Source organism: Lycorma delicatula, chromosome 1 (genome assembly GCF_047948215.1).
Source record: "Lycorma delicatula isolate Av1 chromosome 1, ASM4794821v1, whole genome shotgun sequence".
In the NCBI taxonomy this organism is placed as follows: Eukaryota; Metazoa; Arthropoda; class Insecta; order Hemiptera; family Fulgoridae; genus Lycorma; species Lycorma delicatula.
Window position 1 is genome coordinate 211142517 of NC_134455.1, and position 19659 is coordinate 211162175.

The 19659-nt window shown below is 38.3% G+C and overlaps 1 protein-coding gene across 5 annotated transcripts in view; it reads left to right on the forward strand.

The window, feature by feature from the left end:
- Positions 1 to 19659, forward strand: part of LOC142327935 (immediate early response 3-interacting protein 1-like) — a 119630-nt gene that overhangs the window by 71945 nt on the left and 28026 nt on the right. For all 5 annotated transcript variants that reach the window (XM_075371337.1, XM_075371348.1, XM_075371329.1 and 2 more), the window contains one exon: positions 4937 to 5043. In XM_075371337.1, coding sequence (XP_075227452.1) covers positions 4937 to 5043 — 107 coding nt within the window. The remainder of the gene's footprint in view (positions 1 to 4936; positions 5044 to 19659) is intronic.

Here is a 19659-nt window from a genome sequence, read left to right on the forward strand (position 1 = left end):
AAAACTTACACTATACCTGCACCGATTCTTGAACCCTACCAGTGGTGAAGGGAATACAACTTTGTTAACTCTTAGCTTAGAGTTAGTAATAATTTAGATATCTCACTCACATCCTGAAAACATTAGTCTTCAGCGATGCAGCAGTGTTTATTATTTAGTTATTTGAAATGGTGTACTGATTTGTGCATTAATGCTAGCTTAATTTCACTTCATTATTAATTTTAGATGAATATATATGTATTTATTTTATAATTTAAAATTAGTTTATTATTCACAATTTTTCCGCACAGTAGTTACTACAATATGGTTTAAACTTTAATTTTGGTTCTTATTTTAATATTAACATATCTTTTCAAAAAATTAACAAAGTAATTCATTCTAATGGGCATGAATCATTGTGCCAGTTATTAAACAATGTGATGAAGAATTGAAAAAAGAGCATGTCTACATCCTGTTAAAAAGACAACACATTATTCCAACATTTCTGTATCAAGAGTTAAGAAGATCTGCAGAGAAAATAAAGAAAAACAAAACAACAGCACATTGTGGCGAAAGTGGATGAACAATTCAGGAGTTTTACACAGTTCAAAAGAAAATCCCTAGCCTGGCAAAACGTTTACATATTGTGAAGAACAAAATAGTTTCCTGTGAGGCAATATTTCATTATTAAAATTAATTAAGAAAATGTGGTTTAAATGGAATAAATTCCAAGTAAAAAAAAAAGATACTAATTGTAAAACTAGAAATTGTTATCGCGGCACAGACATCTAACGCAGACAAAGCAGTTTTGTAAGGGAAATAAAAAAGTAATGTATTTAGATTAAACTGGGATAGATAGTGATTTAGCGTTTGAAAAAGGGTGGAAAAAATTATGATTATAGTGTTCAACCAAAATATTGGATGTTGGGCGAAGGAATGGGTCCATAAAAGTGCTAAGCTTGTATTTAAAGCCGGTTTGATTTTCGAAGTGTATCCCGACCAAACGGATGACGTCAATTTTGACACTAAAAAAATAAAGAAATAAAAGAAAGAAAGAAATTGACACTAAAGATTAAAAAGGATACGAGAAAAACTTATAAAAAATTTTGTAAAAGGATCAGTGGTCATAATTGTCAACGTTTCTTATCATTGCATACAGATAAACAAGAAGCCTTGTAAGTGTACGCGGTGAAAGAAGAAATGTGACAGTGGCATTGCGTCTGATAAAGGAATGCTCAAACAGAAGCTTTTTTTCTCTTAGAAGCACGGAAAACCAAAAGATAAGAGCAAAACGGATTCCATTTAAAAACTTAACGTACAACTATTTGATCACCACTGTGTGTACAATCTAAACAATCGATTTAATCTGGATGAAAATGAAATTATGATACGAAGCAATAATGTAAACGAGGGTTCGTCATCGGATGCGCTTTTACAACTCATTGAAATTGCCCTTAAAGGGAACAACTGATGGCTGGATCGGTACGAAAATCATGTGATAAAGTCAGAGAATGACGACCGATATTAAGATGGCCTATGAAGGCCTAACAGCTGACATTATTAATAGTTCCTTCATTGCATTGGGAAAAGATTTATGTTTCTGTTCTTGTAAAATTATATATTAATTTTTTTTTAACCACTGTATATGCCTTGCAAATTTAATTAATTTATTTCCTAAATTCAGAAGTTTTATGATTCTAATAAAAAAAGCAATTCCAAAAAATAAAATATAAATAAATTGATGGATAAATCAGTTATGTTTTTCAAACGTAATTAAAAGTGTATTATTTAAAGTTTGCAATGTTTTATTCTTACTACACAATAATTTTTGGCTGTTTTTGTGCAACAAATACAATATTTCTCAATGAAATTGTAAAATAAGACTACGATAAATGCAACATAAGATGTAATATCTTAGAGTTCGTATTGCACTCTATGAACGTACTTTCAGTTTGCGGATAAAGATCAGAATTAAGTATTTATAAAAAGTTAAAAAAATAAAATTCTATAAAAGTCTTACTTCAGCCCTGAATTGTTCGGCGTTACGAAAATAAATTGACAAGTTTTTTAATTTTTTTTTTAACCTCCGGATCCACCGTTAGGAATTCTTTAGAGGATGAAGTGAATGATTTTTAGCGTGCGTGAAAATGCCTTGCATACCGGGATTCGAACTCGCGCCCTCCGGATGAAAGGCCGAGACGCTACCACTCGCGCCACGGAGGCGCCGACTTCCGTGGCGCCGGCTTCAGTTGATGAGTTGCTTGATTATATTGAAGTCTGGATTTCTTATTGAAATGTCGAGGCAAAGCAGCAGCCAATGTGATGGTGGCATTCATCCTCGACCGAAGAAATTCGTTAACAAAAACGTCCCATAAAGAAGTTTAGGCTACTGTTTTCAGGGATAAAAATGATGTCTTCCACGTCGAATTAGGTGATTGCGGAACTATTGTGAATGCAGATAAGTTCTGCGAAACGTTAAAAACCTTAGAAGAGCTACACGAAAAAGCAAACGACGTGAGATGCTATACCGCGGGATTTTATTTTTGTATGATAATATCCGGCCACACACGCAAATCAGACAGTGAGGTACAGTAACTGGAAAAATTTCGTTTAAAAAAATCAATCGTGACTTAATATTCGGCGATTATTTTCTTTTACTTCACGTTAGCTTGCATCACCAAACTTTCACGATGATGAGAATTAAAAAGTGAGTTACTTATTAGTTTGAATCACTGGCGACGTATTTCTGGAAGAGGGAAGAAGGTGAATGAAGAAGAAACCCTACGAAAAATGTGTTGAAGTTAACTCGTATGTAAAAAAGTGGTAAATAAAAATAGTATTTATGCATAAATAATAAAGTTTGTTGATATCTTTCAGTTTTGTTTTTATTTCAGAAGTGAGTTCACTTTAAAAACAGGTGTCTTATTTTTTTTATACATGTAGATATGAACGCCGTGTAACGGCGAGCTTGGATGATCAGTCCGCACGTCACTGCTATACTATTGTTCTGTGAAACACAAGTACACCATGATTAGTTATCTCTTAGCAACATAAACATGATATGCATGTTATGTGAAACAATGGTACTCAATGATTAGTCATCTCTTAGTAGCATAAACATGATACAACTATTGCTTACTAAGCAACATATTTTTGTGTGTCCACAGTATTAAAAAAAGTGACATCATGTTTAAAACATAAAACAATTATTTTTATTCTATTTTTGTTTCTCTTTTGGTTTCCCTCGTATATAAAGTTCAATTCTGTGGTTCTCCGTCTCGGTACGATTCTTATGGCGTGTATCGTGTATTTTGTTAAATTAATGCACGATACAATATTTTGTAAACTGGTTTTTTGTGGTTTACGGTTCAAACTTTTTAAAGTAGTTCGTTCACGTGCGAATAGTTATGGCTTAATTTTACAGTAAGTAATTAAAGTTACAGTAATAACCATCTATCGCAATATTTAGCATATAATTAGTAATAGAAAATATTTTGTCATCTGTTATAAATTTTACAATGTGCAGTACAGAATTAGCAGATTATTTCATTTCAAAATTGTTGCATTCATTTGTTAAAAAGTAGAACATTTATTTGGTAAGGGGGATTATTAAGAGTGGGAACATGTTTTTATGATGGGTGGTAATCGTCGCTACTCCAAGCTCGGCATTACTTGGCGGGAACTGCAGTTAAACATTTATATTTAACTACATAGTGATTAAATAACAGGAAATTCGTTAATTGCTTGTATTCACATAATGAAAGATTTTAAAGTACTGACTGCAAACTTCCTCTTTCAGGCGGTAGATGTTTTCTTCATAAGATTATACATAAAGTATAAGAGCATTTAAAAAAAAAACATTAAAAATATCAACTAATTATGATTAAAAAATGGGAAATTTGTAGGTAGATAAATTTCCTTTGCAGTCTTACTTGCTTAAGATTTTAGAGCACCGTCTGTTAACTTCCTTGTACAGTTAGTAGATGGAAATTATTTTTACAATAGAAAAGCTTTTAAGATATAAATCTATCGATCATTTAAGGCTAAAAAATGGGAAATTCTGGTGAATTAAAATTCATCTAAAAACACAATTACTTAAATTGGTAAAACTTTACTGACTGATGCTAGAAATTGGTTTTTAGAAAAAATTCAAAGTTACAAATGATTCTTTTTAAGAGAAAATGCATGCAAGATGATTTTGAGATGAGGTTAAAAGTTATGAATTATTAATAATTTTCTCTTTGTACACTCTCCATCTTCTTTTTATTCAGATAGTATAAATTAATTTAGTATTAATTAATTTTTCACAAAAGTTTCTCATTGCTTTAAAGTGTATACCTTGCAAATGTAACCTACTTAAATACGAAAAAAACTTAAATTTCTTAAAAATTATTACTAGTACCTTAGCTGGCTGTGAGGGTTGAATTCCATTACAAGTGATTGCTATTATAAGGGCTAATTCTAACCACTAAGGAGGGAAGGCTGAATAAATTAGTCACATGTCAGTAGTTGGAACACATCATTTCATTTTGAGATAAATTAAAGTTATACTTGCTGAGTAAACAACATGACATTGGCAGTGGAATGGGATAGTTAGATTTACATTTTGAAATGATTCAGAACCTTTACGCAACTGACTTCAATGTGTGTTCTTAGCTTGATGGCACCCTTTAACATAAAGAATAATTGATCATTCATCAATTTCCTTAATACTTAGAGCCCTGTGAATTATATAATTCTTATATAATTCTGCCCTTATAATTATATAATTATTATAATTCCCTGTGGGAATTATAAATGAAAGATAAGTTGTAGTGATATTATAATAAATTACTTAATTCTGTTCACTGTGTTTCACATAACACTATTTAGTATGTTGTAATTATCACTTTTTATACATTATAACTTTCTAGTTAATTATTTTAAATCTTCAAATACATATGTAACTTCTTTTCAGATTATTAAATAACAACACAACTTACAGCCTAATGAAGTCAATATCAGAAGATGTAGTAAAAGAATACATCGACTGTCTTCCTGTGGGAATTGTTAGACCATCTATAGGTAAACTTCTTCAGGAATATTACTTTAATTTACATTATTTCAGAAAATAGAAAATATTTATTATATTTGATTTAATATTATGTGCAGTTGTATTTGAAGACAAATATGTTGGAATTTCATAATCAAATTTTTATGAAATGTAAATGAAAATTTAGCTTGACAAGTGTAGTCTGTTGAATGACTAAAAATATAAATTTTGATTATAAATGATAGAAGTTTTTACTGTTAATAACTGATGTTCCAAAAAAAGAATACTTAAAGCACCTGGTTGTACAATTAACAATGAAATATAATTGTTTTAGAAATGGAGCAGCATTCTGTCTGGCTCTTAGAGGATTCAGGCTGTCAAAGAGTGCATAATTTATCATATGATGTAACTAGAGCTGATTTTCTGTCGTTTCTTAGTTTTCTTGGGAACTATATTCTATTTCAAGAAAACTAAAAAAAGCGAACCTAATAATTTTTCTTGTAAAGCTTATTAATTCATGATTAAGAGAATAAGAAAATCATTGATGGATTAGTAATAACAAGATTACACTACATTACATTAGTAGCAGTAGATTACACTTGGATTAGTAGTAATAAATATATGAAAATTACACTTTTAAAATTGTTTTCCTCATTCTGTGTTTCTATATATTCACCTGCTTGTTTTAATGTGTTAGCTGAGCTGCAAACTAAATTTCTAAGCCAAGTTAATAAAATATTTTTCAACTATCATTATGTATACATGTTATAAAATGAAACTACTTTTGATTTATTTATGTGATAGACATACAGTTGCCTTTTTATATTTAGTATGCGTAATTAGGCTTTGAACTTTGTCTGATCACAGTGGATCCTTCTTCTGGCCAACAAATTACTTTATGTTAGTTGCATAAAAAAATATTTGTAAAACCTTGAGTATGTTTGTAATATTATTGCGTCAAACTGTTTTTTGTTGTACTATATAATTATATCTTACATTTTGTAAAACAGCTTTTTGTTTTGTTAAAATGAATTACTACTATTAACTGTGTTTTTTTCAAATTATTAACATTTAGCACTTTTAAAAAGACCTATATTTCTTTAGAGAAGACTTTTTTAAAAATAATTTAAAACAATAAAAATTATAGAGATAACATTACTGTATCTCAATCACTGAACAAAAATAAAAGTACTTTGCGTCTATCACAATTGTAGTTGTTTTCGCCCTTGTAAATTGCAGTTGTTTTAAATATGACTTAAAAATTTTTAATTATTTTAAATTCATTTTTGTTCTAAGCAAATTATTGTTTTTGAATTTAACTTTTACAATAATTGTTATTTTTGTTACCGTTTTTTATTATATATACTGGGTGATCATTTGAAAGGTCAAACAACTATCAACAACTACCAGTCCCATTGTATTTTTGTTTGCAGGCATGTACACCATTCTCAAGGGGAATCTTTTTAAGATTTTTTCAAAGGGGTGGAAACCACCCTCTCCACTGCACCTACCCCAGCTCAAAAGTATTAAATGGCAGATAACATTTAATTACAATAATTGACAACCCAAAAAAAGTAATGAATTTTGGTAGAAAAAAAATTAAAATCCATCCCTTCATTCAGTAGGTGCAAAAAACCATTTGGAGTTGAACTTGATTTAAATTTCAGTCCAACAAAAATAACTACAAATTACATGATATTAAATCTGTGGGTTAAAACTGTTAAAATAATTTTTAAATTACAAACACAAAATTCCACCCTTTGTTTTCAAAATTTTCAAGGGTTGAAAACTTTTTTTTTCAAATGAGATGATGTAGCTTGTGACACTTCATTGGAAAGCTCTTTGAATGATAAATAATTTGGTACAAATAAAATAAAAATTGGTTTACTGGTATTGAAGTTGTGATTAAAAGTGTGTTTTTTAGGTTATGTTGGAATACGGCTTATATTGTGTATGTTATATTGTGTATTCAGCTGCCAGAGGTCAATGGATACCCGACAGGAATGGGACTGTGGTCATCAGAAGGATACTCGGTAGAGTGGATTATAACTTGTACAGCAGAGAAGACGGAATAATAGCTATTGAATTAAGTGACACGATTATTGTGGGTACATATATCAGCCCCAATTGCACTATAGAGTTTTTCAAAACCAGATATTTAACCTACAGCAGATCATGACCAGATCGCTGAAAAGAGTGGTAGTGCTCGGAGATTTTAATTGTAGAACTACTGTAGCGGGTGCCAATTCTACAAATGCTAGAGGTAGAATTCTCGAGGACTTGTTGGAGGTTACGGGTGCGTGCTGTATAAATGATGGGGCTCCTACATACAGCGCAAGAGGTCACTAATCAACAATAGACTTGGTAATTGTGGATAGTAGGTTTAGAGCAGATACCGTTGATTTTGCTGTCCTTACCGAAGAAACTGGTAGTGATCACAAGGCCGTATTGGTTAACATCAGAGATTGTCCAATGCGGGTAAGGCAGGATAATATTATCTCTAGATTAACAGATTTCCAGATACACCAGGTGTCAAATAATGCGGCAATTAGGATTAGGAACTGTGAAAACATAGAACCGGAGAAATTTCAAGAAATAATCAAAGAGGAAATTGCTAACATACCGCAGTCCGGTAATAGATATCACCCGGTGTACTGGTGGACCAGAGAAATCGAAGACCAAAGGAAAATCATGCAGCATCACAAAAGAACTGCTCAGAGGTTGCGAGCAAGGAATAAATAACGATGAAGAAAGTCGACGTGCTGCCCAAGACTATAGACAGGCCAGGAAAAGCTCAACTTTCTCATTAAGCAATCTAAGAGAAATAAATGGCAAGAGCTCTGTAATGAACTTGATGCTGACCCTTGGGGTAAAGCTTTTAAGATAATTACCAAAAGGCTAGGTAGACAGGTGCCAACATTGAGTAAGGAGGAAGCGGAACGACAAGTTAGGATTCTTTTCCCTAGACCTGAAAATCTGAATTGGGAGACAATTGTTTGTGAAGGTGGCAGATTCACAGAACAAGAGGTAATGGAGGCCATTAAAAAGTTGAAAAACTGGAAAAGTCCAGGGCCGGATGGCATACCGGCGGCCATCATTAAGACTATAGCAGGAATAATACCCTGGGAAATTGTGGATCTGGCTAGTTATGGTCTACAAAACCGTAATTTTCCTGGCTGCTTTCCAGCAGCCTGGACGGTCTTTATACCCAAGGCAGGGGTAAATAACGGATGTAGGCCGATTACTCTTATTAATAATATGGGAAATGTGGTTGAGAGGCTGATAGAAGGCAGGCTTAGGGCAGAGCTTGAGGAAAAGGACTGTCTACATCCACAACAATATGGATTCAGAAAAGGCCGATCTACCATAAATGCCTTAGAGAAAGTTAAAAATTGGGCTTTAAATAGCAGGAGGGGTACCTGGAGGACCAGGAAAATCCCCCTAGTGATAATGCTGGACATTAGGAACGCGTTCGGATCAGTCATCTATAATTGATGCATTACATGAGATGTGAATAAGCGTATATCTAATAAATCAAGTTAATCACTATCTACATCAAAGGTTTCTTGAGATCAAAACTTTGGAGGGTAAGGCAGTTTTCCAGATGTTTGGTGGTGTTCCTCAAGGTTCAGTGCTGGGCCCAACCTTGTGGAACATTTTTTATGATGCAGTCTTCAGACTGAATTATCCTGAAGGAGTTACTGCAATTGGCTATGCCGATGACATAGCAATCCTCGTTGAGGATAGGGATGTAGATAACTTAGAACGCAAAGCCAATCTGGCATTAGGAATTATAGATGAGTGGTTACAAAGAAACCAATTACAGATAGCCCCAGGGAATTCCAGTTGTATTGCCCTTTTCGGCAGAAGACCTATTAGAGGTATAAATTTGAATATCAGAGGAGAGCTAATTATGCAAGTTAATGAAGCAAAATATCTGGAAATCATACTCTATAAAAATTTGAGATTTAGCAGACACATCGATATGATGTGTAGTAGGGTCACTCCAATGGTCAAAGCTCTGAGAGGACTCTTCCAGAACCATGGAACACCAAAAATAGAAACTAGGAAATTAATAACTGCTGCAACAACATCTACGATATTATACACGGCCCCCGTTTGGGGACATACAATTAATATTAAACGGAATAAAGGAAAATTGAGAAGCGCGCATAGACTTGCACTGTTGAGGGTGGCCGCTAGTTACAGAACGGTGTCCTATGACGCACTTTGCGTAATAACAGAGGTTCTACCAATAGACCTGCAGATTAAAAGCAGGATGCTTAGATATGCGGGACTCCCACAAGACGAGATAGCGGCTCTATTGGAGCAAGAATGGCAGTTGGAGTGGTCACGCTCAAGAGTCGGGGATTGGACTAGAAGACTAAACCCTGATATAGGTAGGTGGTATGGAAATAGGCGCGGAAACGTTGACTTCTGTATGACACAGTTATTATCAGGGCATGGATCTTTCGGGCAGTACCTAGCCAGATTTGGAAAAAGGGACACACCACAATGTGTTTATTGTGAGTAAACAGATAATGCCGAGCACACTATATTTGTATGTCCTAGATGAGCCGAAAACAGGAGGGTAATTATAACAATTCGATTAACACCGGTTAATCTAATTAATTGGATGGTTCAAAATCAAGAGAACTGGGACTGGTTCAGAAGGTTTGCTGGAGAGATCCTGAGAGCTAAGGAAGAAGAGGGCGGTAGACTGTGATTAAGTTAAGTAGAGAAGGGTGGACAGTCTCTCCGTGGAGGGCCCGTATGCCTTGGTATGCGGGTTCCTGCAAAGGGGGAGAACTCCAGGGGAGATGGGAATAAAAGAAAAGACCGAGTCCCGACTGACGGTGTTTCTCCCTGCGGGCGTCTAGGCGCTTTATGGGGGGGGTACCGTCGGTTAGAGGCATAGGCGTAAAGACCGAGACCCGGTTCCCTGCGGAGGGGCTGGGGGACGGCATCGCCGGACCTTGGCCCTAACGCGGGGAATTACAGGCAGGCAAAAATAAAACAAAAGATCCAAGACCGGGGGGCCAACCTGCCATGCCGGATGTAAAGCCGGTGGGTGGGGGACGCCTCCTTTGAGTAGAAGGACACTCTTCCCGACTGAGTATACTTAAATGGATATCCGGTCGGGGAGAGTAGGGAAAAAAAAAAATGTTGGAATACAGTGTTACTAATCCAAAGCATTAGGTCTGAAACCATCAGTTCTTGTTAAAAATATGGATTTTAGGTTTCTCCAGCATTAAACAAATGTACCAGTAAACACAGCATTACAACATCTGTTAAACTTGTGAAAAACCAATAAAAAGGTACCTACTTCTTTGCTGGTAACACGTTGAAAAATTGATTACCTTGGTATAACAGGTTATAATTTTCTGCCAATTATTGAGATCTTAGTTTCTATGGTAGATTTTTGCAAATTGTTTTCTTTTATATTGTGTATAATTAGTGGCAAAAAGTATTTATTGTATTTATTTCATCATCATATTTTATTTAAATTGTTGTGTTCTTTAGTTAAAATTGGCATTTGGTTTGTGTTATTGTTCTACCATTAGGCCCTTCACTTTTTGTCTTCAGTAAATTTGTCTTACTAAAATGACTTACAATCTGAAAGAAAGTACTGAACTAATTTTTACGGACAGAGAACAAAATAAATGTGCTAGAAGAACTGCCCAAGCGTTTAATGAACGGTATCCAAATAAAAATGTTTTACATTTTTACATTGTAAAACTTGGAACAAAAATTCTAAGAAACGGGATCTATTATGAATAAGAAACGTGCAGGACAAAAGGTTTTAGATGAATTAACTTTGGTTGAAATCTTGGGAAATGTAGTAGCAAACATGTAGTGGAAATCCTCTGAGCTCAATTTGTAAAATATCCTGTGAAACTATGGTTTTTTACGGTTCTGTTTTTGTTAAATTAAAATTGAATAAATTTTTTCTGTATAAAATTCAACTGCATCAAGAACTGAATGAGGATGATGCTGACTGAATTCTGTGGATGCGGATTGAATTCTGTGAAGAAATGATTCAATTAATTGATGCCAATCCAATGTTTACCAAAAATATTTGTTTTTCTGATAAATTCACCTTTTTTTAAATGGCTTTGTTAATAAACATAACTACCGATACTGGAGGGATGTAAATACTCATGTTTTTAATGTTGGAAACATGCAGCATCGTGAAAAAATAAATGTGTAGGGTGGGATTCATGGTGATAACATAATAGGTTCAGTATTTATAGATGGGAATTTGACAGGTGAAAAGTATTTGCAGTTGTTGGATGAAGTTATTCCACCACTAATAGTCCAGCTTTAGAAAATCAGTTTGATGACAATTGAAACATGTTACTTAATGAAGACATGTTTCACTTTCAGCAAGATGGAGCACTTGCTCACTGTTCACTTCCCATTTGACAGTGATTGGACCAAATGTTTCCTGGGCATTGGTTAGGTGGAAGAGGAACAGTTGAGTGGCTGGCAAGATCTGATCTTGCCAGCCACTGGAATTTTTTTTGTGAGGTCATTTAAAATCAATAATTAATAAAGAAATTCATACTAACATAAAAAAGTTGAAAATAAAATTGTAAGAGCATGTAGGGATGTAACTAAAGAAACTTTAATAGAAGTAGAATTTGAATTTCAACAGACTTTATTCTTAGCAGGCTATCTTCAGCAGGCTGTAATACTATCTTTGGCTTAACAGCTTCTTTACTGCTGAAAGGCTTCATCTTGTTTTCAATGATCCTTTCAATCATGTTAGCCAAAGTCGGTGCAAGTTTGCTGATGAGCTAACTTTCATCAACAGCAACTGGAGCAGGAACAGGAACAGCAGCCGCAGCCTGAGCATAAGTTGTTGTTGCTCTAGGTTTGCGGGCGTTTACTATCTTTTTAGCTTCGAGGTAGCTGACTTTCTGCAGGGTTTTAACTTCCTGCACAGCTATCTCGTCTTTGTAGACAGGACAATTCCGGGATCTACATGAATGCTGTCCCTTGCAATTGATACATGTAAGAGACTCCCTTACACGGCTCTCCTTCATGTACCTCATCGCCACACACGCATATTTGCGGTCTTTCACATCTAACAGTGGTGTGGCCAAAGTGTTGGCACTTGAAGCATCTCACTGGCAGCGGGACAAATGCCTGCACATCCAATCGATATATTCCCGCTCTTACCTTCTCCGGCAAAGTAGGCCGGTTAAATGTGAGAACATGAGAGGCTGAGGATAGGACCTCGCCATTCCTTCTCATGTTTAATCGGCGACACTCTATTACTCCTTGTGATGCTAATTATTCAACAATTTCTTGCTCCGAACAGTTTAAAAGATCCCGACAGACCACAACACCCCTTGAGGTGTTGAGCGTGCCATGCGGATCGACGCGTAAAGCCAATTCTCCAATTTTTTTCAGCTCTTGGATCTTCTGAGCTTGAGTATCATTTACAGTCTTCACATGAAGTCCAGTGAAGGTTTTTCTAATTTCCTTAACAGAGCCTCCAGCACATTTATTTATTTCCCGAGCAATGAGAAAGGGACTCACCCTCGAGAAATTACCATTTTCCTTTGTAATCACTAAGTATTTAGGTTTCGGTACGTTGCTCTTGAAAAAAGCTTTTTGCAAGTTCTTTCTTGCCTCAACCTCAATACGACGAGATTCTGCACTCTTTCTCCGTTTCGCCTCAGTCGAAACGGCTGGTTCTAAACGAGGGTGCTTTCGTGAACCCTCTGACAAGTTTGGTTGTTGTTCAAGAATATTCATGTGCGTTGATCCCTTCTGTAGCAAGGCTAGCCGCTGGGGTACACCCCCACTCCAGGGCTACTAACCTAGGAGGTCCGATCCGGTACTTCAGTGGAACCGGCATATGTCTGGCAGAGAGCGGATGGGCAATCTCTGCACTGACTCCAAGCTCCTACTTACTGAAGCTTTCAGAGCTTCCATGCACCGATATACATGGGCACCATTGTTACATGCTTGCCATCGCAGGGGGTATGTGGACAACGGAAGAGTCTCCGATACACCTGCAATAACATTGACCCCGGCCGCCACATCACCAGCTCTAGATATGGTGTGAGTCCATTTCCAAATCATTTAGCTGTTCATATCCTGCAGGTGGCCGAAAAATTCAATCCATGTGGTGATCTGAAGGTGGAAGCAGGTCAAAAGAAAAGCATATCCGAGGAATTTACTCGGAACCCCGTTAGCCAGCTATATGTATTGTACGTAAGTACAGGTGTTGCCGCCCTGGACGTGGAACGTAGGTATTGTGTTCCGGACGTGGTGATTACTATTTTTTTTTTTTTTTTTTTGAGGTTTTTAGGGGCATCTACTACTTTTGTCATTAGCCCCGTCCGTCCCACTTAAAAAAATAAAAATAAAAAATAAAATAAAAAAAGGTTCATAATTTCCGATTTCTATTTCACTTTCGAAACCTAATTTTTAGCGCCTAGGCTTTCCTTTCGGCCATCCTTTCTTGCGCCGCTTTTCCATTCTTCGTACGACCTCAACTTCTGATGATAGTATGTCTGAGGCCTCGGACATGGCGTTTTCTTTTTTTTCTGATACCAATGATGTTCTCCGGCTTCCATCAGGTGATGAAAGCTTCGTTGGTTCTGTTAGCATCGTTGCTATGGAATCTAAACTAGCAAGCGATACACTTTCGGCGGCTGATGAGCTGGATTCGATCTCTAAGGGAGTGCTAGGTCCAGCTGAAATAGACGCTCTCACCGAAGCTGTTCTTTAAGCTTTTAGAGGCTCTATTGGTACAGGTTTTATATCGTCTGTGTCTGGTGCTTTCTCAATAATGACTTGCACCTCCATTTCTGTAGACTCAGATATTTCCTGTACTCTCGTCACAATTTCCTTAGCCTTGTGACTAGACGACGGAGTGATCTTTTTCTCTTTTCCAGATAAATTCGAAATTTTATTTATTACGTCAAGTGGTTGTGTTATGATCGCAGGTTTTGCTTTTGCTTTTGTTTTGTCGACACACCAACAGGAGGGGACCGATCTCCTGGAAACTGCCGGCTGCATCTGCATTAATGACGATACGCCCACGTACGTAGCGAGAGGTCATCGGTCGGTGCTTGACCTCACCATTCTGGACTGTAGGTGGAGGAGGAATCAGTACCAGTGGATGGTTCTCTCAGAAAATATAGCGAGCGATCACCGCGCCACTATCTTGGATCTGAAAGACGTAGATTTCAGGCGTGAAGTGCACTCCCCCCCACCGAGATTCTCATCAGTACAAATAGAGCAAATCGTCAACAGGACTGCAAGTAGACTGTCTGATAGACATCAACAATCACCTGAGGCTTTATCTAATATAATAAAGCAGGAAATGGACAGAATGGCAGCTAACAATACAAGGAGGCGCTCCGTATATTGGTGGACTGCTGAAATTGAAGCAATGAGACAAGAGCTCCAGTCCCTTAGGAGAAGGAAACAACGTATTCTTAGAAATAACAGAGAAGGGTACCAGGAAATAGCCAATAGATACCTCGAGGCAAGAAGAACGCTCAATAAGGCTATTAAGAGACGTAAAAAGGATTGCTGGATCAGGCTCTGCGAAGAGCTTGACAGCAATCCCTGGAGCCAGGCATATCGTATTGTGACCAAAAAGTTCGGGAGACGTATGCCTATCCTCAATAAGACCAGTGTTGCAAGGGAGGTAGCCAGGTTGTTCCCGCATACAGTGCCTGATATCGTGAGATCCACACCTTGCGACAATAGAAGATTCACCATGGAAGAGCTGCAACTTGCGGCGAGGAGTTTGGCAACCAAAAAGAGCCCTGGCCCGGATAAGATTCCCGCGGCAGTGATCAAGGGGCTGGTTCAGAAGGCTCCCTGGGAGATGCTCGAGATTGCCAGCCATGGCATGGAGAACGGAGACTTCCCCGACTGCTGGAAGGAGGCCAGAGTGGTATTCCTACCTAAAGGCACCTCTTCGGAGGAAGATATAACCTATAGACCCCTGAGCCTCCTTAACATGATGGGGAAGCTAGTAGAAAAGATGCTGGCTCGCCGCATCATCAAAGAACTAGAAGAGGGAGCCGGAATCAGTCCTAACCAGTACGGGTTTATGCGGGGGCGATCCACCGTGCAGGCTATCTGCCGAATTTCGGGATGGGCCGACGAGGTGAAGAGAGGCACTTGGCGAACCAGGAGAATTCCACTGATGTTATCACTAGACATAAAAAACGCGTTCGGGGCTATTGGTTGGGGTCATATTAATGACGCAATTGCGGCTAGGGGCCTCAGCCCGTACCTGCGTAGGCAAATTGAATGTTACTTGTCCAACAGAGGATGTCTGGTGGAAGCACAGGAAGAAACAGTACATTTTCAAATGCAAGTGGAGTTCCGCAGGGCTCTGTTTTGGGGCCGTTGTTGTGGCTGGTGATTATAGATGAACTCCTTCAGAAGGAGTTTCCTGTCGGCGTTCAGGTGCTGGCTTATGCAGATGACCTTGCAGTCCTCGTAGAGGGAAGGACGGTCTTGGAGGTGCGGGAGAGGGTGTATGCGGCCATCGACATTATACAGGAGTGGTTGAGGTCCAGGGGTCTGCAACTGTCTACGGAAAAATGCCGGTGTATTGCCTTTACGGGTAGAAGAGTGCTAGAACCGTTCAATATTTCCATCAACGGTCATGCTATAGAAGAAGCGAATAACATCAAGTACTTAGGAGTTATCCTCCAGAAAAACGGTAGATACACCGAGCACATAGTCAATCTATGCAACAAGGCAGAAAGGATGATAAAAAGTCTAAACATCATTATGTCATCGCAGAATGCCCCTCGGGCCTCAAAGCGCCGTTTACTGGCGACCACCGTCGTGTCTTCGCTCATGTATGCCGTTCCGGCCTGGTGGCGCTCTATCGCCATCAGGCGCAACAAAGAGAGACTGGCGAGGACGCACAGGTGTGTGCTCCTAGGTGTTGTGTCCGCATACAGGACAGTGTCCTATGCCGCCCTGTGCGTGTTATCGGGTACACCTCCTATTGACCTAATCGTAAAAAAGAGGGTGGAGAGGGCACAAGGCAAGCCAGAACAAGAGGTCAGGGATGCCGTTTATAATATCTGGCATGAAAGATGGTCGCAGGAAGCTGTGGGTCGATGGACGAGAACCCTCATCTCCAACATCAAGCCATGGTTGTCGAGAAGATTTGGTGAGGTTGATCATCACCTATCGCAGTTTTTTACAGGACATGGTTCCTTCAATAACCTGCACAAAATAGGCAAGAGAGAAGAACCAATTTGCAACTACTGCAACGAGATAGATGATGCTGAGCACACCTTTTTTGAGTGCAATAGGTGGGACACACTTAGACATAGTAAGGCACTCACAGGTATAACTCCAGAGACAACAATAGACTACATGCTAAGAAGCGAGTCAAACTGGAATAATTTTGCTAGTTTTGTTAGACAAGTTGTTCTACAGAAATACTCCGATGAGAGAAGACAAGGTGTTGGCTAGAATAGGACTGGGTGGACAGCCTTGCTGGTGAGGTCCAGCATGCTGCGGTGTGTTGGCACTGATGAGCCACCAAGGACTCCACGGGTAACAGTCAGGCAAGAGCACACTGAATACTGAAGGGACCCGGTACCGCGTCGCGGCGAACTGGGTCTGGCGTGGTGTATTAGTATTGCCCTTTTGGGTCCCCAAGGGGCCAATATTGATAAAGAACTCTCAAAAAGAGCTAACCGGTAGGCCGACCTGCCTTGCCGGTATATAGCCGGTAGGTGGGGAGGCCTATTTGAGTTTAAAGACACTCCCCTGGGCGGCGTAATACCAACAAGTCGGTCCGGCCCAGGGGAGCTGAGAGAAAAAAAAAAAAAAAAAAAAAAAAAAAAGGTTTTGCTAGTTTTTTATTCTGCGCTGGTACGTTTCTTATATCAACGATGTTAGTCTGGGAATGAGCCTTCTCATGTTTAGTTGGTTCTGTCCGATGAGTCGATTCAATCTTTGAATCAATGATTCTTTCTATCATTGTCGCAAGACTTGGTGCCATTGTGTTAAGCAACTGCTCCACGTTAATTTTAGATGTGGAAGGGGCAGCAGCTGCTTCTGCGTATGTGGTTGATGGTCGCGGTGTTCGTTGACTAACAATTTTCTCCCTTCAGGATAACTAACCTTTTGAAGCGTTTTAACTTCCTGAATGTTCGTTTCCAATTTATATACTGGGCAGTTCCTTGATCGGCAGTTATGGTGCCCTTTACAATTAATGCAACTTGGAGGGTCTTTACATGGATCACCCTCATGTGTTTTCATTCCACATATGCATATTTCCTGCGCTTCACATCTAGCTGCAGTGTGTCCGAAACGTTGACACTTAAAGCATCTCATAGGCTGCGGAATAAAAGCTCGTACATCAAGTCGATGGATGCCAGCTGGTACCTTTTCAGGAAGGTTAGGCCAATTAAATATCAAAACATGTGAGGCCGAAGGAACAACTTCACCATTTCTTCTCATGGTTAGTCTACGACACTGAGTCACTCCCTGACTCGACATTTCTTGTACAATTTCTTCTTTTGTACAATTTAGAAGATCGCGACAAACAACAACTCCTCTTGATGTATTAATGGTGCTTTGCGGTTGCACAGACACCGCAAATACACCGATCTTCTTCAATGGCAGACTTTCTGGCTTTGACTGTCGTTGATAGTTTCGACGTGCAGTCCATTAAAAGTCTTCCGGATTTCTTTAACAGGACCACCAGCACAATTAGCAATCTCTCTAGCGATTAAGAATGGACTAACCTTTTGAAAGTTTCCATTCTGCTTCATAATAATTAAAAATCTTGGCTTAGGTACATTATAGCCAAATAAACTTTTCCTTAAGTCTTTACTAATTCTATCAGCATCTTTCTTAATTTTATCTGATTCTTTACTTTTTTCCTCAGCTAAGGCACCCCGAGAACAGTCTGCCAAGCGGTTCTCTTATGACAGACAGCAGATGGTAAAATATATCCGGGTCAAGTTGGTCAATTCCCGGTGCTTTCTTCAATGCCATTCGAGAAACCACTCGGTCTATATCATCGGATTCCACGGTCCGAACGCCAGGGAATGGTGTTTCACCCGCCCTAACGCCGATTTCCGCTTCACCCTCCGGAGCATCTGGAAACAGAGTATCCAGGAACGCCTGGTAAGTCGCCACAGATTTTAATGTGTGGTCACGACCTCCAAATCTGCACCGAACACTGGACAACACGTTCAATGGCTTCGGCTTGTAACAAGTCTTTGCGAGCTGCCAGGGATTGCGTTGCAACTCGCATGGAGTCCTGCCAGAACTTGAGTTTGGCTTCCTTGATGGCGTGAACGTATTCATTTCGGCCACGCCGGTAGGCCCAAAGATGCTCAGCGCGCAAGTGGTTAACGATGGTCCCCGTTAGGGGGCAGCGCTGGTACCTTAGCCTCGCGAACCTCACTCTTGCGCGCAGCACGGTAAGGTCAGAGGACAACCATTTCTTACCGGGCCTCCGTCTGCGTTCCCCAGACGCCCCTGCGGAAGAAGGGGTCATGACGGCTCCAGGCACGCTAAGATCAGCGGACTGGCTGTTTATGATGGGTCCATCCATTGGCCTAGGCAGCCGTAGGACCACATCACAGCCATTCTTGATGGCTCGGCCGATTTGCTCCGCCATCAATTCCACCTCCTCCTTACATTCCATGCGCCACTGCAATCCCTGTAAGGCAGTATCGCATACACGCCTCAGCCTGCGTCAATCCAGGGCCGTTAGGTTGTAGCGACCTCAATCTAGTGCTCGTAGACTGCCTCCGTAAGCAATATCATAGGTTATAAGCCTATGATCGCTCACACTGGTCTCGGGTCAGACAGTTTAAGATTTTTGAGATGGGGTAGGTGTATTGGAGCGGGTGGGTTCCACCCCTTTGAAAATAAACTTAAAAAGCTTTTTAAGTTTAAGAATGGTGTTGTATATGCTTGCCAACAAAAATACAATGGGACTTATAGTTGTTGAATAATAAATATGATTTCAAATGATTACCTGGTATATATTTAGAAATATAAATATATATACCGGAAAGAATCACTATATATATAATATATATATATATATATATATATATATATATATATATGTAGTGAGTAACGATTATTTGAAGTTGTTTCAGATGGATTTTAAATGCTCAAGAGATTCATGAGTCAATTACTCAACATTTTGGCAATAATAATGAGATTTTGCTCCTTTCGGGAGAGGTTTATAACTCAAATTTTTTAAATATTACACCGTATTGTGTCACCCTTAATTTTAAAGACCAAATCAATACAAGATAAATATTATAAAGAACAACACTTTAAGATAATCCAATTTAAAAACTATTTTGGTTGCTATTTATTTTATACTTTTAATAAATAAATTTTGATTTAATTTAATTCTTTTTTTTATGACATGAATGTAATTAAATCAGTGATTGTTATTTTTACTGCTAAACTCAAAGTCAGTTATTGTACAAAAGAATGCATTTTTGTTTCAACTCTCAGTTTTTCTTTTTTTATAACTACATGAGATTTAAATGTTTATTAACTTATCTCTAATGTTGACTTGTTTTCGATATTTGAAAATGTGCATATATTTTCCCTCAAATGATCAGCATAATCAGATTTTTGTTAATGTTTCTGAAAGT